The 23,158-nt window shown below is 40.7% G+C and overlaps 1 protein-coding gene across 7 annotated transcripts in view; it reads right to left on the reverse strand.

Annotated features, from left to right (window-relative positions):
* The window catches only part of SIPA1L2 (signal induced proliferation associated 1 like 2), a 231,949-nt gene that overhangs the window by 112,359 nt on the left and 96,432 nt on the right, over positions 1-23,158 (reverse strand). For all 7 annotated transcript variants that reach the window (XM_030935894.1, XM_030935895.1, XM_030935889.1 and 4 more), the window contains one exon: positions 1,772-3,523. In XM_030935894.1, coding sequence (XP_030791754.1) covers positions 1,772-3,254 — 1,483 coding nt within the window. In that variant the 5' untranslated portion in view covers positions 3,255-3,523. The remainder of the gene's footprint in view (positions 1-1,771; positions 3,524-23,158) is intronic.

Genomic DNA, 23,158 nt, shown 5'->3' on the forward strand with positions numbered 1-23,158 from the left:
ATGTGCAACAGCATATGAATGAGATGCTAGCACTAAGTCTTGGCATAAATATTAATATACATATAATTTTATATTCTAGTATTTCGAAGTCTGGATCACAAACTATTTACAAAACTCAGCTAGCCAGAATGACTAATTACCTGGGGATTTCAGGGCATAATAAATCTAACAGACTCTATTTTATTAAGAATTGGCAGCCATGGGTTCATCAATAAAAATAACTTTAATTAGGAAGCCTATCTCTCCATCTCCCTTTCCGAAAATAACTTCCACCTAGAGAGCATCCTTGAGCAATGTGATATAATGTGATACCTCTGCATGAGCACAGGCATGAGGGTTATGAGTTATTTTCACAGCAGAGACCAAAAAAAAAAAAAAGCAGATCCAAGATTCTTTGATTCCACGGGCTGGAAGGAAGTAACTCATGATGTTAACACCGAGGCACACCTGAAGCCAAGACCGAAATTCAGGGTGGAGGAGAGGAAAGGAGACACAGGGGACCAAGATCTGTTGACAGAATTATTTCAGTCCTATTATGTCATCAGTATGAGGACAGAGAGACAATTCACAGTAAGTGGCCAGATGCAGTGTAAATATCTGTTTATTTAGCTTTATTGCATCAGATTGTTTCTCTGAGTTACATGTTGTCATAATGTGATTATGGAAGACATGCCAAGTCTGGATTGATGCAAAGTAAAAAAGTAAAGAAATAAATAAAAGTACACTTAGCTCCCAGTTATCTGCACTAGAAGCAGAATAGTTTATGCATAAGAAACAGGAGGAGGAGAGCAGCGGGGCCCACCCTGTGCCTCCTCAGGTGCTCTGTGAGGTTATCCCTGGATCCCTGGGAGCAGGAAGACGGCTGACAGGTGAAAGTGAAGACAGAAAAATATAGCTCCAAAAAGTAAGCTGCACTGTAACGAAGGGGTGAAGGACACCAGCTGCACCCAATAAAAAGGTGGTGAGAGGTGCCGGAGTGTTTCCTCGGCATGTGTTACTGACACGTGTGGAACCTGTTTCTCTGTAGGTCTCTAAATCGGAGAAGATTCTCCTAGCCCTGGGATAATTAGGGACACTTATTTAAAGGTTGAGGATTCAACTACATGACCTCTGAAGAACGCATCCTTCAAGCCTGAAGATACACGTAAAGCAAAAACCATTTGACATAGAATTAAATAATTTATCATTTGTGTCTTAACATTTAAGCCCATCTGCAGAACTACACGAAACCAAAATTTGTCTGTTGTGGTAATTCACGCATTCTTTCAACAAAGATTTAACATGATCAACACATACAGCAATGCTGGAGGAGCAAAGTACAGAAAGGTTAGAGAGGTGAGGGAATCACAGAATTATCCACTGTTCGCAGCATAAGAGATTATTCAGAGGAACAGGAAGAGGACAGAATTAATCAGGGAAGACTTCTTACAAGGGGTGAAATCTAAATCAAGTGAAATCCAAATCTAAAATCAACCTGAAATTTGTGATGCTCACAAACTGGCAGACAAAGAATGACAGAAAGAGAAACCAAACCAAAAGGACATTCACACACGAAGGACTACCCATCAACAAAGGCATGGAATTGCAGTTTTCTAAAGAAAAAATTAGCCTGGAAGCTATGGAGGGACCATGATGGAGAGTAAGGTCAGGCCCAGTGGACTACGGCCTTGTACACTCTGAGGAAGGTGCTCCAACACAAAGCAAAACATCGTGACTGGTCCTAAAAAAATTACTCCCGAGACACACACAAATGCCCAGGGCTCTTCCTTACCTTTCCCATAGAAGAATTTGCGGTAATAATAGGCCCCAAGGTCAATGTGTTCTATGATGTAGCGCTTCACTTTCTCCCTGTGAATGGGCTGGTTTTCTCTGGGCACTTCCAAGACCGAGACACCTGCATTTGTGCAGTGAGAGCTGAGAGACGATTCAAAAGAGCAGCTTTCCCCAGAACTGAAAGAGGACGAGTTGGCCCGAGAGAGCGCAATTCGCCTGTCACCTTCCCCTCCAGTCTCATTTCTAAAGTAAGGACAACTAAGGACCAGGTCGTTACTTTTCCCGTCACCCTCATCGGCATCCAGGTTCTCTTTGGAGTTGAGGTCCTCCTTGCTCCCTAAAGGGGACTCACAGTTGCCTGTCTGGCCTGTGGGCATCTGAGTTTGAGATGCTGCAGAAGCCCCAGTGGTTATGTTTTTCCTTTTCCCCACATTAGCCCTCGTAGCCATGGCTTCATTGATATTAAACAAAATGCTCTGGACATCATAATGTGCAAAACATCGCTGACAATTCCAAGGGCGAATGCCCCTCTCCAGTCGGCTCTCCTCCAGCTCAGATGTGAACTTGAAAGTTTCGTGCTCACTTTTAACAGTTCGAAGCTTTCGGAAGAGGGATGTTTCCACCGACTCTGATTTCAACCTCCGTTTGAAAGGCTTGTCCCTGTCTCTCCCCATCAGGAGGGCACTGTCCATGTAGTCTAATCCTGAGATGCGGACAAATTCTCCCCTAGAAATTTGTGCTGCTGCATGAAGGCTTGGAGAGACTGCAGGGTCACAGCGGAAAAATTCAGGGAACCCAAAAGGGACCATTGCTTTGTGGTCATAATTTTCTACTCGGTACCCTCTGAGCATAGCAAAAAAGTTTTCACCAGATAAGCCTTGCCTGTCGATGGATGAAGTACTTCCATACTCCCTGTGCAGGGCAGCTCCGGTGTTGGGGTTGACTGCATTTTGGTCTAAGACATCTTCAGCATCGATGTCACTGATAGTGACATCACTATTGCTCCTCTGTCTTATGGGGTGAAGTCCTCTTTGGGGGGAATGGACAAAGATGTCCCCGATTGTGTACTTGGCCTCCACGAAGTCCAGATCGAGCTGCTCATCTTGCTGACCTTCGCTCTGGTCACTCTGCCCATTCTGTATGACGGAGGTGACACTTTCGTAACTGGTCTGAGACCGGCTTTCCCACAGTGCCTTGCAGGTTAGCTCCTTGGAACAGTCCTTTTTAGGAGGCCATTCAGACACCCTTGCTCTCACACCCATCTTGGGCACAGCTGGGGTACCATTAGCCGGACCACCACCGCCAGTCTCACTGGAATTCGAGGCATTTAAAGAAGTAGTGGGTCCCATGTTGCCATTAATGGCTTTAAATTTCCGAGCAAAATAATCATCTGACTGCATGATTCTAGGGGGATCCTTGAACTTTGAAGAGGCTCTGCCGAGCTTGTGCTTCTCTTCTTGTGACTGCCTTGGGTCACTCATGTCTACTGAGGAAGAGCCTCCAAGACTCGCCAGGAAGACCGATGTAAATCTAATTACATTGCTATTGACCACGCCATAATACTTGCAGATATAAAGCCTTTGTCTGTAGTTGTATTTTTTCTTTTTTTAGCCCAAAGCAAACAACATCTTCAGAATACAGTTTCTCCAAAGCCAATTTGCTTTTCTGTTGTCGTAATAATGTTGTACACCTCTGTTCTTTTCAAAAGCATTCCTTAAGACATCTGGCTGGTCATGAGTATTTCCTTCACCTGAATTAAAAGATAGGAAGTAGCCATTAGCAATTAATATACTTCATACTTCAAGTTGAACACATTCTACAATAGATTTCATATCTGTCTTTCTCCTCTGCTTCTGCCCACGAAGTTTCATGATCCACAGCACTGTTCGTAACACTCCTCCCTGGAACACCATCTTCCTTCTCTACATAGCTAGATAAAATTCACATCATACAATCAGGTATTAACTTATCTGAGAAACTTTCCTAGGATGTCTCCCACCCTAATTGCATCGAAGCAAAGAATGTTGTGATACCACAGCACTCCACCTATATCCAACAGAGTAATCTTCCTTATCTCTAATTGCTGTTTACCAACTTACTGACTTCAACTTCCTCTAAGCCAAGAACCATGCCTTTCAGTTGTGTACCAGCATTAACTATTAAGGTAGCCTGGCCTAAACTAGGGATTCATGAAGTATTTCAAAGAATGAATTGGCTATAAGAGTAGCACAAGTCATGTATATAACGGGTTTCAGTATTATTAGTTTACTTTCCTTCAAAACAGTTAAACTCAAAATGGCCCACAGCAAAAGGGTCAATATAACACATTAACAAGAGAGTTTTCACAATGATCACTTGTAGTCAAATGAGAACTCACACAGATCCTCCTTTAAGTGGGAAGAGGTCTTCAAGGATCTGGTATGTGACACATCAAATACATTGGAGTAGAGAGATACTGGTTAAGAAGTTGTTTTCTTGTACCTAAGTTGTCAGTTTTTCAGTCTCCAGGAATGGATTTGATAATAGCCTAAACTGTATAGGAAAAAACTATAATTCAGTCATCCTTGATCTTTTTAAACATAGTAATTCTAAGAGAATTAGGTAAGATGCAATCATTTATCTTATCTTTCTGAAAACCATGGGATAGTGTGTCTGTTCTGTTCTGTGCATGTCAGTACCTGGCTACTCATTTTCCCTTTGTTTGCCATATCCTAAAATATCATTTTATTTCCTCCATTATGGAACAGCTCTGAGAATAGATGACACGTTGTCATCCCTAGACTAATTTTTTTTTTTTTTTTATGGTGGGGGAAAGCAATTGCCACCATAAGAAAAATACCTGCTATTCCAAGACATCCCCACATGCTCATCTCAAAGCCATTAAGAGTCCACTGGAAAGAGTTTTTACGTTGTTTAGCTAGTCGGGATTTTAACATTTTCAAACCGAATTACAGTTATTAATATTTCTTATGCTTTGGTGAAGGGTGAAGAAAACCTGGCTATAGCTTTATTACCATCATTATGTTCAGAAGAGGTAGAGTGGTTCTTTCTTTCTTCTGCCACTGAGTAAGATAGGCTGTCATGAGTTTGGAAATACAACACCTGAAAATGTTTGTGTCTAAATAAAGAAAGAATAAATTCAAAGAAAAATATTTGTAATTAAAGAGAAGAGTTATTAGATCAAGTGTCTACAAACATATGGGTAAATTGCAGTGTTTTCTATTTCCGGGGGCCTTTATTTTACAGGTCACTTGTGCATAACGCACTAGAAAGTTGTACTCTTGTACATAACCAGTCCCCAACTAGAAATGACATTAACAAACGCATCCACGAAAGGCAAAGAATCACTTTTATCGTTGCTTTGAAACTCCTTTAGCCTCTTATTTGTGAAATAAATGCCATCCAAATAATGAGGACAAACCCTACCTTCCTTTCTTTTCCATGTCATGTCATCTATTGAAACACCAGTATCTGTACAGCACAAGGGAGTCAAGAAGGAACATGCTCAAACTAGAGGCACAGTTAATAGACTGACCACCTTGGGCTCAACCCACCACCCAGAGAGAAGAGAAAACCAGCATCTCCTCACACTTGTAACCTATTCACCACGCTCCACAGGGAAGCTCTGAGGTTAGGCCACCAACTAATAGATGTGCAAAATAAACCAGAGAAACATTAAATATTAAAACTAGGATTAGCAAGAATAAGATGATAATTAGTCCTGGAAAACCTAACCAGCGATTGTAATTTACTGGGCTCAGATTCTTACTTGAAAATCTATCTTCTGAGCTTTCACATTCCTCTAACATTTGTAACTTTCTCAATGTTTAACACATGAAATTAAAGTTACAAAATATTTATTACACATATCTTGTGAAAAAATGGAATACACCAATATATAGTCAAAAAACTAAAGATTAGCTGGGTATGATGGCTCACACCTATAATGCCAGCACTTTGAGAAGCTGAGGCAGGAGGATCGCTTGAGCCCAAGAATTTGAAATGAGCACAGGCAACACAGCAAGAGCACGTCTCTACAAAAACTTATTTTTTTTTTTAATTAGCCAGGCGTGGCGGTACACACCTGTAGTCTCAGCTACTTGGGAGGCTGAAGCAGGAGGATCCCTTGAGACCAGGAATTAGAGGTGGCAGTGAGCTATGATTGCACCATGCACCCCAGCATGGGCAACAAAGTGAGATCTGGTCTCAAATAAATTAAGATTTTAAAATATAAATAATACATGAAATTAAAAATAGATGAATTTATGCTGAATCTTATCACTAGGTTCACTACAAAGGACAAAAACTATAGCAAACTCAGAGCACGTGAAATTCTTTCCTAAAGGTATCTCAGAATATTCCTTCTGTTGTGAATTTTGAATTTGTTTGTGCTAAGAACATTAGCTTTAGGGGACAGCTACCGATTTTTCCTATCTAGAATCCATTCCCCTTTCTTCTGGAAATGGTGGCTTGAATTGCTTTGGAGAATCATTTAATTTGTGTGAGGCTAACTCCACACCTAACATGTGCTCGGTTAAGAATACCTCATCCCCTGGCCACAATTATTGCTCCTGGGATGCAGCCTCGATCCCATCTCCTTGCAACTCCTCCCCTGAGATTTTGCTCTACTGTAGCTTGTGGAAACTCTGTGTTGTTTAATCTCTCTCCCTCCTCCCTTGTTTTCTATGTCCTGCCCCAGACATACCAAGCGTCTTTCAAGTCTTCAAACAGCCCACTCTCCAGGCTTGTGTCCCAGCTGCTCCCTCTAAATGGATCATTCACTGCCTGAGCTGAACTGACAACCATTCGTGATCATCTCTCTCCTCGCAACGGGGTGACCCTACAACATATTCCCATAGTGTCCTCTACTTCCCCAACACCCATTTCCATGCCTCTAAGGACTTCCTGCTTCTGTGTGTCTCTCCCCAGGAGAAAGCTCTGTGAATCCAGACTGTGTTTGTTTTCTTCCCCATTTTATCTATGGTGCCTGGAGCTGTTTCTAGTATGTGGTAGATGTTTGGTAAATACTATTAAATTAACAAATCACTATACAAATATATTAGGCAGTAAGCCCTTATATTAGACAATATTTAAATGAAAAATTCTGGTGGTTATAGGAATATATTATACAATATATTGTAATCACAAATGTTTCATTTGATATAACTTTTAAGAAAACCACTCATTGTAAAGTCAGATACCTATAAAGGGATGTTAACACTTTGCAGGACACTATGTGCTCCATGGCATTTTCCCAAATCTTTACAACAGGTAAACACAAAATTCAGCAACTATTCCACTCTGAAAAGAGAGCTTCCCACCCCCACTTCCGTACCAGCCAAATGAGGTGATTACAGACATGTCTTTTAATTGTATAGAAATAAAAGAATGCCATACTTCATCTTCTAAGCATCTCAGCAGCTTCCTCTAGTAGACCCAAGGCCCATTCCCAAACATGGTAGGTAATAAGGAGGCCTAAACGGCCAATCCTGTCACCAGTCTCTGTCCTCTTGTGAGCGCAGCTAAGCGGCTGTTTGCAGAGCTCCGTTTTCTGTAGGTGGCATGTCGCCAGCTTCCTGGGGCTCTGGATGCATGCCCGTGAATGGTATCACTCCAAAACTGGATGGCACATGGAAACCATGCAATCGAAAGACCTGGTCAAAAGGCCACCTCAGCTTCATGTCCGAGTTAGAGAAGAAGCCATATGAAGCGAGGGCCCACACATGCCTTCTTCGTGAGCAGCTGTGAGTCGCGCCTGTCCTTCCCCTCTCTGTGATTTTACATCATTTTGTCATTCTAACAGATTGTAAAAAACCAGTTATGAGAGTTTCAGACTGGCAAATGCAGAGTCCTCAAACAAAAAGGCCATGGTATTTCTCCTTAGAAAGCAAACATGCTATGAAATGAAATATTAGAAAGATGTAACATCAACTGGATCCTCATTGTACATGTATATGGTGAGTGTCACTGCTACCACTTGCTCCCTCCTGCCTTATTCTAATTAAGAGCACAAAGATACTCACTGCTTTCCTAAGTGAATAGTTAAATGGACTCATACTACTAAGCTGGAATAGCTTAAGAAAAAACAAACATCAAGGAAAATCTGAGACTCATTTAATTCCTTCCCTAGAACTTTATAAAGATGACAGACTAATCTATACGAGGCCTGTGACCTTGCCAGCAACATGAATATTCTCTCTTCCAGGTAATTTCCTAAACCTAGATTCTGACCATCTGGAAGGTGGTGAGAAGAAAGAGTTTGCCTTTGAATGATCTAATAAAAATGGATCTCTGGATTGTGTCTACATACAGTTTTCTTTCTGTTCTTTAAGCTAATTTTTACTGTGAGAGGCACTGGCCTCTCCCCATAGTTTCCAATTATTCTTGCATTTCATGAAATTCTATGGCTTTTGCTCCCCAGTAAAAATAGAAAATAGTCACCAACACTCTGCAAGCACTTAAAAAACCCAGATGGAAACCCCACAGGTAGTGGGGGTGCCCCCAAGTGAGGAAGGGCTAGGGAAGGCCACCGACCAAAACTGAAGAATTTTAGAGCTTGAAGGAGCTGTTCTCATGCTAACTGTCTTGGTAATAATTTTTAAAGGATAGAAAATAAATGGAGAACATTTGATATTTAAGCATAATTGTCTTTAAATAGGATGTTTTTTCAAGTTTTCCATGAGACATCAGTGAGTCTTTAAGACCAATATTATAGTTATAATTGAGCCACTTATCAGGACTGCAGCTGTAGCAAATGGATTGAAAACCACAAAACGACAAATTACGAGCCCCATTCAAGGGAAAAAGTGGTTAAAATTATATAGCAGATTTATAATACAAGTATAACTACAGTAAAAAAAAAAAAAAAAAAAAAATGCTTATTTTTCATGCCAGTATCCCAACAGCTCTAATACTAATATGGATAATAGGACAGGGAATAAAAGGAAGAACAAACTGATCCCACTTTTACCCTCTCTCTGTGGTCAAGAAGACAATCAATGAGCTGAGGTGCTGCTCGCACTTGAGGTCTGATCACCTAAAATGCATTTACCAAAAACTAAGCCTAGTATTAAGTGAAATGATAAAAAAAAAAAATAGCTATAAAAAAACCCATTAACTCACATTCCTATTACCAGTAGAATATGAAAAATCAAAGCTATAAGACAACTTGATAAATAGCTACTATTAAATAATAATGGTAACAAATTGATAGACAAGTTCAATAATATTTTTGCCTGGTAAGTTTGTGATAGATCTGAACATGAAAATAAGTTCTTAAACATCTATCTTGAATTAAACACTGCAGTGGTACCAAAGATAAATATTTTTGAACATGAGAACATAAAAACCAGCAGAATTCTCCTCTTTGGGGTTTTATAACACAGGGGTAACTTATGATCTGCGAAGGGGAATAGAATCTTTTCTTGCTGAAAAGTTCACATTGGGTTAGGGCAACAAATTTTTAAAGTACTCCACGTGCTATTTGGAGGAATTTCTCAAGTGATGTCCCAGAAAAGCTGATCTCCTTGATGTAGTTAGGAATTTTTTCATTGGAGTAAAGCAAGACCTCAATAAAAAAACCCCGAAGGATTCAGTCTCCACAAGTAACCCATGCTATGAGTTTCCTTTATATTGATTTGTACTTCATAGTGAAGAAAAGGGCCCAGTCAAAGGTTTCTTAAATGGGGCTCTTGGGTGACTCTGTAAGTAAAGCAGCTTGGTAAACTCCATCGGAGTGGGGTCCTGGTCTGTCATAGTCACTGCTTCTACTCCCAGTCATGCCCGACACTCGGCTGACAATCATCATTAACCTCTATCTATCCACTTAAATTGAAATGATCGCAGACCAAAGTATCCCAAAGTCCTGAGTCCACACATTATCATAATGCATGCAGCACACTGATTCTCATTTGTCTCTTTTGGTCTCCTGGCTGGCTCCTCCTCCTCAGGTATCTTTAAATGCTGAGGTTTTTCAGGTTTACCCTAGCCTGCCTTCTCTTTTAATTTTATACATTCCCTTGTGCCATCCTTGTAGTCTCATATGCCATCTCTATGCTGATGACTCATAAATCCTTATTCACAAGCCCAAAGACATCTCACAGTCGACATTTCCAAGTTGCACTAAGATAGTCCAGGTTCTCCTGCCTACCCCTCCCTGCACCCAAATCTGCTCCTCCTCTGCCCGGCTCAGGGAAAGGCATCACCAACCACTCAGGTGCCCAAGCCAAACACCCAGTGTTCATCCTGCCTTCCCTTCACAGCCCACATTCAATCCTGCCCATTTTACCTTCCAAATACTCCTCAAATCCATGTCAATCTCTCCATCTCGACTGCTACAACCAGAGTTAGAACCACTATCGTATTTCTCCTAGATTATAATGAAACCCTTCAACAGTTCCTTATTTCCCTCTGAATAAAGCTGCTTGCTTTAAGACAGCACACGCCACTCATGATTTGAACCATGAGTTACAGCCCCTCGTGCAGCTGCTGGATTTCCACCCTCTATGCTCCCATGTGTTGACCTTCATGTTCTTATCCTCTGTACATGCCACTACCTCTGCCAACATCTCTTCGAGACGTGTTTATTTCCTGCCTTGCTAAGAGGTGTTATCCATCACACCTCAGTTCACATATCATGCTTTTAAAATGCCTTCTCAAACCTTAAGGTTGGGTGTAAGTGATCTTACTTTTGGCCGCCATACCATTGTACCTTTTTTTTTTTCTTTCTTACTCTAAGTTACACCAGACTATACCAGTTTATTACTTGCTGCTATCCTCCTGTAAACTCTAAGCATGGTGAAGGCATAGACATGTCCTGGCATATGGACACTTGGCAAATATCCAGTTCTACCGCATGCTGCTGAGATGGTGATAAAGCCGCCTGTAAATGCTGAGCCTCAGTTTCCTATCTGTAAAGTGGGAATAACTGTATCTATTTCAAAGGATTATTCTAAAAATTCAATGGGACCAAAAGCTCTAAAAATAATAGCTGAAAATGTAACATATGAGTGTACATTTATTGACAAACATACTGATTTGAAATTGAGCAAATGAATGAGGCCCGTAACTATTCCAAAGGAACACAGTGAAGGAAAGTCAGGTTTACAAAATATGGGATGACTGCTCACTGATTTACACACAAAGAATAAGACAACACAAACCAGTAACTGACTGCAGTGTTTAAGCTGATTCTCCAAGAGGCAAAGAAAAGCTTTTAGAAGCTGAGTGAGTTGCCCAAAACAATCTCCAGGGAGGCACTATTCTCTTCTCAATTACAATTTATTTTTGAAATTATCTTAGAGACTTTATACTGCATTAGAATATAGCTTTTCTAAAGTTTTAAACTTCCTGTATCTCAATAAAAAATAAGAACCAATTTCTGGTAGTAAACTGCTACCCTGCCCATCATTCTGTAAGTCAAAAATAGAATAAACAAGGGCTGTTTTGTTAAATAGACAATTTTGATCACAGAGTTTTTTGAAGGAGACAGAAGAACAGCTGCGAGTATTGACTGCTTCCCATTAAATCTTTTAAATCAGAAAGAGATAAAAAGAGATAGCCCTCACCTCCTTCTCTCAGGAGGTTATTAGTTAATACATCTTTTCAGCAATGTGACCCCTGAATTACAGATGGCACGGTAGGAAATCAGTCATCCCAATTAATAATTTAAGCAGAGGCATTTGTGTCTGAGGAAAACACAGCAAAAGAAGAAAAGAATTTCTACTTAATGTCAACCAATATAGACTGCAGTTATTAATTTCATTCAGAAATCATAAAAAAAAATCTGTCCTAATCTTTAAATGAATGTTTAGTGACAATGGTAGCAAAGAAGAGAACATGAGCATTTTATAATGAAAACTGGCAGGCTGGAGCCTTAAAAAAACACTCTGTTCTCACTAATATTATTTTCCATTGAATCCACATTGAAAACTCTTGCAAAATATCTGTATTATGGTATTCAACAAAACTAACATCAATCAATATTGTTAAAAACTGAACTAAACTATACAAAGCATGTACCATCACTGTATTCTTTATTAAAATGCAACAAGTAAACACGAAGCCTTCAAATGTGAAGATGCTTCCTTTCAACTTAGTATAAAGGACATGAAAGGAAAACCCTGCCAACCCATACAACAGTCTAGTATTTGATTTTTTAAAAACAGTAATTTTAGCAGCAAATACACAACAAACTCCATTCACTATTCACACACACTGAAAGCCATCTTTGCACTGTTCCCCTGTTTATTTGAATTATAAGATACTGAGTATTGTTGAACAGTTTTATGTGGTTTATTGTCTGACATAAAAAAACCTCTTGTTACTTCAGTAAATCAACGTATTCAGTTCTACTAGGCACTGTACTGGATGCTGTTGGGGGGGGGGGGGAGCATGACAGATGAATGAAAGAGCTTCCTAATCCTCAGGAAGCTTAGCTGGGTAAGACATGCGCATGAATAATGAGTCATAAAAGAGATGAAGTTAAAACAATAGTATACCACTTCTGACCAAGCAAGTTACAAAAGCTGTCCATGAGTGTATCACACATGCAGTCTCTTTTTTTCTCTCTCTCTCTCACACACACACACACACACAACACACTCACTCCCCATGCTGGTGAGGGTCTGGGGGATGCATATCCCACATGCTACAGACAGATGCAAACTGGCAGCATTCTCTGAACACCAATAAGATAATATATATTAAATCCTAAAAAACTGTTCAAATCATTTGGCTCAATACTCTACATCTGAAAAATCTACCCAAGAAAATAAGAGACATAATAAGAAAATAAAAAACTTAATATAGAAAAATATTCATCCAAAACTACAAGAATGAAAAATTGGAAACAGTCTTAACAGTCAGTGGTCAGGGATAAACGTGGTACATATATAAAATAAAATATGACACAATCCCAGTGTTTTAAGAATATGCATGAACTTGAGGATTTATAATATTATGTGTAAACAGCCATATACAAAAAACTTTATATAAAGCATGAAACAAAGTATGTTTAAAATCTATATACGTAAAAATACAGGAAAGAAACACCCTCATATTCTGATAGCGGTTAGCTCTGGTAAGTAGCCTTAGGAATGCTTTCTGCTTTCTTCCTTGTATTTTTCTACTGTGTCCAAATTACGTAACTGTATATGTATGCTAACTTACATATATACAAATAAACTTTAAATTCAATAAATAACGAATTTTTTAAAAATCCTTCATAAAACTAATGGATGTTTAAATTACACAGAACATATAATATTTTTCCTTGTATAAGAAGAGGACTGTTAGCTGTTTCTTCTCCCTTTTAAAGTCCCACAGTAAGATAAAGATGAAAATGGATATTAATATTGAATAAACAATACCTACTGTTGATTAATTTAAAGGGTTTTTTTTTTTTTTTTTTTTTTTTTTATGGCAGGTATTTACAAAAACACCGCCCTTTATTCCCATGCAACAGAAATTACTTTTGTTAGAATAACATTTTTTTTTTTTGAGACAGAGTCTTGCTCTGTCACCCAGGCTGGAATGTAGTGGTGTGATCTCGGCTCACTGCAACCTCCACCTCCCTGGTTCAAGCAATTCCTCTGCCTCAGCCTCCTGAGTAGCTGGGATAACAGGCGCCCGCCACCACACCTGGCTAATTTTTATTTTTTTTGTATTTCTAGTAGAGACGGGGTTTCACCACATTGGCCAGATTGGTCTTGAACTCCTGACCTCAGGCAATCCGCCCTCCTTGGCCTCCCAAAGTGCTGGGATTATAGGCATGAATCACCACACCTGGCCAATAATATTTTATACTCAAATATATTCTCACAGGCCTTACACCTCACAAGACGCTTGGTGCACTGCAAGGTTGCTCATGTGGTGGACGGCACAAAAGATTAAGAATTAAGAGCTTTGCATCACACCTCTGGGGACACGACTGACACTGGGACCCTCAGCAGGCCACTTACTTCATTTTCATCTGTACAATGGGGAGAATGTCTGCTTAGTACACTTAGTTAAATGTTGTGGGACCAAGTGAGGAAGCATACATAAGCACTCCAGAAAATTTAACACCACAGATGCAAACTATGAGTCTAATCACCACCTGATGCCTAAGCTAGCAGACGCCCGGAGAGGCAGCGTGGAGCCATTTACTCCCGTGGTATGCCCAGTCCTTAGCCAGTGTTCTTTCCATCTCACTGAGGAATAACTTGTGCCCAATTAAAAACAGCTTTGAGGAGCCGAGAGAGGAAGGCAAATCAGGAAGTGGGACAGACCAAGCTGCTGGCAAAACTGCAACTGAAGAAATCCATATTATCTACATAAAAGGTTGCCATTAGGTTCTAGACCGATATTCCACCTCCTAACCTCTCTGAGAAGTGCCTAAGACTCTCCTAGTCCCTGTAGTGCCAATACTGAATGCCAGTTAAAGTGGACTGTGCTGCAGGAAAACACAAACCCGGCCTCCCCAGGCCTGTACCTGTCATCCTACCTGGGACCCTGGTGCCTGGCAGCGCCTGAGTCTAACTCCTCAAAAAGCATGCCGGACGGTGTGTTCACCTCTCACGGGATCCCCTAATCCAGCGGTCCCCAACATTTTTGGCAGCAGGATCCATTTTCGTGGAAGACAATTTTTTCAGACTGGAGTAGGGTGGGTAGGGTGGGTGGGTTGGGATGAAACTGTTCCACTTCAGATCATCAGACCTTAGAGTGCTCAACCTAAATGTATGCGCAGTTCACAGTAGGGTTTGCACTCCTAAAGGAATCTAATGCTACAGCTGATCTGGCAGAAGGCGGAGCTCAGGTGGTAATGCTAGCCTGCTATTCACCTCCTGCTGTGCAGCCCCGTTCCTAGGTTCCTAACAGGCCATGGGCCCCTGCCGTAACCCACTGCTTGAGAGTTCTTCCAACTCCAGAATCTACATACCGTAGGCCTGTGACACATGCCCTACCCTGAGTTGACAACCCTAAAATTGGACTGATTCTCCAAGGTGGGCCTGGGCAGCAAGTCAGTCATTTGACACTGTGTCCCCCTGACCGGTATGTGAGACTGGGAGGCCAGGGCTGTGGATTTCGACATCCTCTCGCTGCAGATGTGTCTGCCCACATCAAGACTGTAACCAAGGACTCTTCCCTCCCAGACTGAAGTCTCCTGCTGAGGGGTCAGTACAGTCCTCTTTCGAGGAAGCCTCTCCAAAGCTTCCCATACCACTGTCTTCTTGGGGGCCTGACAGAATAAAGACAAAGTACGAAGGGGTCAGTCCAACTACTCAGGAACTGTTGTCGAAATAAAGCAGTCCCACAAGAACAGGCCAGCACAATGACCTGGTGGGTGAAGAAAAATGTTAAACATACTGGCTCCACTGTGTCAAGTCCAAATTCTATGTCCCTCTTCAGCAATAAACTTGTCCTAAAATAAAACAAGAAACTTTCCGGTAAAACTTCCAAGGTCACTAAACTAAAAAGCAGAAAAGAGGACAGGAGCAGAAGGGGCTCCATACTTTTTAGTTGTCTGGTTTGACTCATAATTGTCCCAGCTGACTCATAATTGTACCAGCTTTGTTGGCTAGCTCATTCAATTCTTCAGAAAACAAAGTTTCCTGGAAACCCAAATCCAGGAGTAATGTAGGATAAATCCTCAAGAAACGTTTTCCCATAATGTACTTCCTTAGAAGGTTTTGCTTCCAGAGGGATACCATTCCAATTCACTAGGCACAGGGAACAAATTCAAGGGCACTGAGGGGAAGACTCTTCCCTAAACATACTAGATTTGGAATGTTTCAAGTATGAACTGAGTGCTAAATATGAAAAGGAAACTTAAACCACTTTTAATTACAGATGACCACTAATTAATCTGGCTTATTTTTAAGAAGTTCATAACACTACAGATCTTGACCTGAAGAAAAAAAGGAAAAAAGAATCATCACTTAATATGATATATAGCATTTTCTAAAATAACAAGAACACCAAAATCCCCATTTTCTTCTTCGTTTTTTTTTTTTTTTTTTTTTTTTTTTTGAGACAGGGTCTCACCCTGTTGCCCAGGCTGGGGTGCAGAGATGCAATCATAGCTTACTGCAGCTGAAACTCCTGGGCTCAAGCAATCCTCCCACTTCAGCCTCCCAAGTAGCTGGTATTACAAGTATATCCCACCATGCCCAGATAATTTTTTAATTAAAAATCCCATTTTCTTATAAAAAACATGATCATGGGAAATTGCTGCTTTCTTTGCATTTCCAAGTTAATGAATAAGAGTGGGATGTAGTTATGATGACTCTGAGTCAAACAGAACATCCAACAGTGAAAACTGATCTCTTGTTAGCAAGTAAGCAAGTTTCTTATATATATATACATCACCATTAACTTTCTAAAAACCACAAGTATACCCAAAGAACTTGTCTGAATATTTTCTTATAAAATGTTAGTATTAACATAATTACATTTATTGAAGGATTGACTATTCCCCAAACCCCTGTAGGTTAATTCGATCCATAAAAAATCTCCGAAAAGACAAGAAAGAGACACCTCTCTCGATTAAACAGACAAGGAAAAAGTCTTAGGGCAGGAAAGTAAGCATTTGCCTGCAGTCAAATGACTGTGTTTCGAGAGAATCAGAACTAGAATCTAAGTTGCTTCATTTTTTCTACTGTCACAGGTTCTCAAATTTACATATAGCTTTTTAAAAATTAGAAATAAAAACAGAACACAAACATTACTGGCTTCATCTGTTCAAAAGAACCCAACCTAACCCAAATTTGTTAACTTCAGAAAAATTCATTAACTTCAAGCAACTCTCCTGCTCCTCCTTCCTGCAACAGGCAACTCTCCTCTTCATCCTTCTTAGAGCCAGACTAAGGGCAGATTTAGACAGGCCCAGGAAAAGGTGGCAGCTGCTCCAGCCTCACATCGCTGGTGAGACCACGCACAGACCCGGCTTACCATCAAGTGTGGCACTTTTTTCCCAGTTGGCTCCTGCTAGTTACCCATATAACCCAAGGAAATCTCAAGTGTTTGACTGGCAGAGCAGACTGGACATGATCCCAGGCACACCACCCCCAAAATAACATCAAAACTTCACAATACCACTCCCAAACGCATTTTACTGATACTTTTGGGTTTTGCCTCAAAGAAACATTTTTTCTTCCCTTGTACAGACAGCACTGTGTGGTGTTCTGGGTGTTAACCACCCCCTTAGACTCACAATCATAATATGAGATCTTAAGAGAGATAATCTATTCTCACCCCCCACTTTATAAAGCCAGAAATTAAGTGATTTGCCTAAGGTTACAACACTAGTTAAGAGCAAAATGGATGTCCCACTGGAGTCCCAAAATACTAATAGGTCGTTGTCCTTTATACTTTTTTATTTGAATGTTGTATTACTGATAAAGATCAGTTATGATACATAGGTATCTCAGTTGGGCTGAAAATACCTACATGACCACCCTGTATGCCCCCCCACCTCTTTCTTTTTGCTTATTCAGTTCCTTTGCTTGGAATGTTTTTCTTCTTCCATTGGAAATGGCAAATCTAACACACTCAAAGCCATAATCTATGACTCTTTTCCCCTCTAACTTTAAACCTTAACCTTCAAAGTACTTTGTGTTCCTTTACTATATAACGGCATACATTATATTCATCCATTGACATTGACATACCACTTAGTATCTATCGACCTACTAAGTATGAAGCTGGGCACAGAAGAATGGGTGACATGGCTCTTGGCTTGGGGGAGGCCAGTAGGGCTCAAGGGTGCCAGAATACAGTTCGGCTAAAAGAATGCCCTGCTAAGATTTCCTGCTGTTGCTCTTGGCTCATGCTAGCTAAAATAGTGTCCAGAGTTGTGTACCTTCTCATCCATATTCTAGCTGCTAAGATTAAAAGCCCATACATTTGCAAAACTGGAAAGCAGCAAGGGATATCACTACAGGATGGCAAATCGGACATCATAATTTCTTTCTCTCCTTCCTCAGCTAGGAGTAAACAGTTTTAAGTTTTGCTTTTATTCTTACGGAGGAAAAAAAGGTATTGCCAACTTTGGCCAACAGAAGGCAAGAGAAAGCCATAAGAGATCAGTATTATGCTCTTGAGCACGGTCCCACCTATTGCAGAATGATGTGTCATCGGCAACCTGAAGCCTCATTTCACCATCAACCCCACAGTTTGGGAGAGAAGTGCTGCTTCCCAGACTTCAGTATGAGCAGTCACTGGTGATTAAAGCATAACTTCTCTGACCCTAGTCATTGAAGGTGAACCAACCTGTTTCTCCCGCAGTCTTTCCTGTATAACCAGAATCCTCATCATTTCTAGGGGCAGGAAGCTTCACCATTCATTTTTTTTTTTTTTTTTTTTTTTTTTGAGATGCAGTCTTGCTCTGTCGCCAGGCTGGAATGCAGTGGCATGGTCTAGGCTCACTGCAACCTCCACCTCCCAGGTTCAAGCGATTCCCCCACGGGGCCCAGCCTCCTGAGCAGCTGGGACCACAGGCACACACCACCACGTCTGGCTAATTTTTGGTATTTTTAGTAGAGACAGGGTTTCACCAAGTTGGCCAGGATGGTCTCAATCTCCTGACCTCGTGATCCACCCGCCTCAGCCTCCCAAAGTGCTGGGATTACAGGCGTGAGCCACCGTGCCCGGCCACCATTTATTCTATTTGCATTTGCAACCCCTGTCACATTTTCGCCATGGAGTTTCTCCTTTAAGCACAGGCCTGAGACCCTCCCTAAAAGTGCAGTACAACTAGAAAGGGTTCTTAAGTCTTCAGAACAGATTTCTGAGCAAAAAGGTAAATACTCCTTTTCGCTAAAAAAGTTAACAAGTTTGGGGTTGTTTTGACCAGCAGTTCCCAAATCTGACTACACATTTTCAGAATTACCTAACAGATGTTTATACCTTGCTTCCTGGACTCTGGCCCCAGAGATTCTGGTTCAGAGGGCCTGAAGTAGCCCTGGAACCTAGAGTTTCAGAAGGAAGTTGCCATGCACAAATAGGATTGGAAGCTACTGGCTTCAATGGAATTCTAATAGAGGAAACCTAAAGGTAAATACACGACTCTAAAATCTCCCTGCTTTCCCCTTTCACGAGTACTGAACCATCTTCCACTTAAACAGCTAAATGTAGTACAATTTATTTACTCACAAGGTTCTTGAGTGTGGAAGAAATGAAAATCTGAAACTGGCAACACTCTAGAAATCACTTATGAGTCCAAAACACTGGAAATTTCTACTCTGGTAACAGTAGCCTGGATTTGCTCTGCTGTCAAAATATACTCTAAATTGCAACATTTACTGAGCATTCTGTAGGTGCCAAGCACTTTCTAAATGCCTTTTAAGTATTTGAATTTTGATAACCTTATACGATAAGAATTATTATTATCCCCAATTTAGAGTAAAACTTCTCAATCCTCTTAATACAGCATTTAAGGCCCTACCCAAATTTAGCTGCATTCTACCTATCCATCTTACCAACCAAAACCACTAAGACCACCTTAAAATCTTCTCAAATACACATGAGCCACTCCAACCTCCCTAGCTTCCTTCTTGGAGTTCTCTTCCTGCAATGTCTTTTCCATCTCATTTCTTGTGATATTAAATACGCAGACATTGACATAAGACCTAAGTTCAAATCCTGGCTTAGCCATGTACTCACTCTGCTCCTCTAGGCTCATTTCTTAAACCCTCAGAATCTGTTTCATCATATGTAAAAGAGGTTTTATTTTTTCAACAAATACTTATACGTGACTACTACCTTCCAGGTACTAGTCTAGGATCAAAGATGCAGTAATGAAAGGACCTGGAAAAGGTCCTGCTCTCACAGGACACATATTCTGGCATAAGAAGTCATGTAATAGAGGAACATCTTTTGGTTCTTCTTAGTAGCTGTAGTTGGTAAGGTGGATAGGTAGAATGCAACTGAATGTTGGTAGGGTCTACATAACTTGTTCAAAGCGACTGCTATCATGGGACAGGATCAGAAAGGCTGGGGACATGTAGATGCCGGTATGGGTGTTAATGGAAGGGTAGGTGGCTAAGGAAATACCTGAAGAAAAGGATGAGGACATAAGCCACACAGATAAACAGGAAGGGAAAGGGAGGAGGGGAAGGAGCTCCAATCAAGGACTGGAATTGGGAGCAAGCCTGGTACATACAAAGACAGTAAGGACACAGGTTAGAAAGGTAGTGGGCTCAGATCCGGGAGGGACTGATGGGCCACAGGAAGAATTTGACTTTCGTTCTGGACAGTTCTAAGCAGAGGAGTGAGATCTGACTTAGCCATTCTGTCTGCGGTGATGAGGAAAGGCTCCAGGGAACTAAGATAGGAAGAGGGATGTAAGTCCACTGCAATAATCCAGGCAAGAGAGCATGATGGGGTCTGGAACCAAGTGGCAGCAGTACAGATGGTGAGAAGCAGACAGCTTCTGGGTGGGAGGATTGAACCGGCAGCTTCAGCTGATGACTGGGCTGAGCAGGAGAACAAGAAAAGTCAAGAATGATTCCAGGATTTTTGGCCTAAGTAACTGAGAGGGTGAAGTTGACCTTTATTAAGATAGAGAAGATTGTAGAAGGGAGCAGGGGTTATGGTTAAATAGATCACATGTGCAAAATGCTTATGAGCACAAGGCCTGAGACACAGGAAGAACCTGATAAATACTAACAGTATTTTTGCTGTTGTCATCATCTGTCCACATGAAACCCTGAATCTTCTAGCTCACACTGATCACTCCTTACTGTAAACTCAGCTATCTGTTCAATACATTTGGGCACATAATAAGTGCTGACTTACCTTGCATTTTTGTGCAGTTTTTCAATGGGGATTAAAAAAATAAATTTAGCTTCCAGAATTGTGTTTCCTGAAGGCAGTAACGCGCATCCCACAACACTTCTTAAAACAAACTGAAATGTCTAAGGAGTCAGAATTTGTATTTTAAAAGACAAAGATCCTGAGGCTTAGCTGCTATATGACCCAATCAGGACAAATGCCCAGAGTAATATAAGAAAAAAGCAAAACAAAACCCAGATTTCATGTCCTTGTTAAAAATGCTGAGGTACAGCAGGACAATGAGATGCCTACCTCTACTGTAGGAGAAATGCTAAAGAGAACTGTGGAATTAAGGTCCCTGAAATACAGAACAAGATGAGGCTGGGGTAAAGACAAAACATGCCTTCTGTGGTGCAATGCTCTGTAATGACATTAGCTGTCCAGATCTTTAAATCCTGTCAGATTTTGAAAATGAGATTCCTGAACTGATAAGAGGGCATGGGTCAGAGGTTCCCAAAGGCCTGTGTGTCGACCAGTGCCAGGTCAGTTGCTGGAGAATTAGCTGAGGAATTTGTTTAAAGCACAAATTCCTTAGCCACTGTCCTAGTAATCCTGACTCATGAGATTGGGTGTGGGGCCCCCAGCCAGTTTTTAACAAGTTCCTCAGGTGTTTCTGGTGCTGATTCATCTTTAAGATCCACGGGGTAAAAAAATAATTTGGAAAATATAAAACATTACACAGGCAATATGGTATGATTAAACCATTAATTCAGAAGTCGCACTAATGATTGAGTTACCCTTTAAAGTCACCCCATACTTCCTTCCCTATCACCGTATAATGATGCTTGTTTAAGACCACAGTTGTTCTCCAAGTGCTGGATCCCAGGAGGTCCACCAATGGGCTGGGCAATGATCTCTACAGAAAGGTGGACTGCAGCTATCATCCCCCTGAAACTGGAGTTAGCACCTGAGTTGAATAAACTGAATGAGATAGTGGATATAAGGTTTCAGTTGGAGCAGGTGTCCTAGGCCAGTGTTCAATCTAAAAATAGGAGAGATAACAGGCAAACTGTTAGTTAAATCACAGAGGATAAAGCTGAGGCACATACAGATGTCCAAGGAAGGCAGAAGGGGATAAAGAAAAAGGTGTCACACACCCTCAGCTAGAATCTTGATACACAACCTACAATGTTCCACAACTGCCATGTAAAGACAAGAAAACTTTGCTCAGAGACTCCAAAGACACTTATCTAAAGCCGAACAATGAGTTAAGCAGCAGAGCAAGAATCCAGCAGCAAGTCTGTCTGGCTACATCCAAAGGTATACTCTTGCACACTGTGTCCCACTGGCCGCAGATGCCTGCCTGAGGCTGGGATATCACCACCACGGTGGGGTCCTGCTGACTCCAGCAAGACTGAGTCCTTTGGGGCTGGATCTCTGGGAAGACTCATCATTCCAGCATCTACACCCAGGCTCATGAATCCTCCTGTTACACTGCTCCCCCGACACGGATCCCAGCTCCTCACAATTTCAAGCACATCCCCCCTCTATCTGAACAGTGTATGAAAATAAATTATTTGCATGGAGTATCTGTTAGGCTTTGACAAATGGAATAAATCAGTTCTAACTGGTAGCTTTGTACTCATAATCTAAAAATGGCAATTTATACTCATAAATATAATACGCTATGACAGGACAGAATTATTTCCACTGACAACATCAGGTTTTGATCCTACAGTAATGTACAAGATACAGTTCCCAATCACCAGACTCTAAGCTGTAAGTTCTGAGTCCACTAGTCCAAAGAAAGATAAAAGGGAATTTAATAAATGGCTGAAACATCAAGGAGCTAGGTTCCCAGTCTGCCAGAGAAAGTACGCGTATGCCTGAGAAACATCCACAACATATGTTTTTTTTAAAGCTGTCATAATTTAAAGTCTCTCTAAACATCTACTGTTTAATCTAATTTTCCCTCATGAATGTCTGGCTTCAGCTCAAATTGAATCAACATTTCCATTATAAATCTCTATTTTCACATTTTCCTGGTTTGATTGTAAAATGTCTTTAGTCTGAAATATGACACAAGCAGAAGCCGGCATTTTAATGTTCTTCATTGGCAAAATGGTTTTACTACAAAACCAAAATCGCAGTTTTCTCAAGCCAAATGTCTAAAAATTAATCTAAGCAAAAAGAAAAGTAAAATTCTGTAGAAAAGTTTTCAGTTACAAATGCCACCCCAGGTTCTAAAAGAATAATCTGCCAAGTTATTATTAATATTAATTGTTACACATCTAAAGAAATTACATTTAACCTGAATATGAATATGTACCATGAGCCTATGTCCAAATGCAACTGAATGCCAGTCATTAAGTTCACATCAGATGCACTGTGCCTCTCAGTAAGGAATTCTGTACTCTACCATTGATGCCTTTTAAGAAGTTACTTTGTGAGATATGTATTATGAATGTTGAAAAGCAACAAAAAGCTGGTATTAGTCATTTTTATTAGGCCTACTGATTTTTTACCTATTAAAACAAACATAAGTGAGGCAGACTGCTCATAAAAGGGATTTAATGTTCCATCAAAGTTATAAATGTTGGAGACTCAAGTGACTTTCTCCTTAGGGATATGT

This window comes from Rhinopithecus roxellana, chromosome 8, assembly GCF_007565055.1.
Source record: "Rhinopithecus roxellana isolate Shanxi Qingling chromosome 8, ASM756505v1, whole genome shotgun sequence".
In the NCBI taxonomy this organism is placed as follows: Eukaryota; Metazoa; Chordata; class Mammalia; order Primates; family Cercopithecidae; genus Rhinopithecus; species Rhinopithecus roxellana.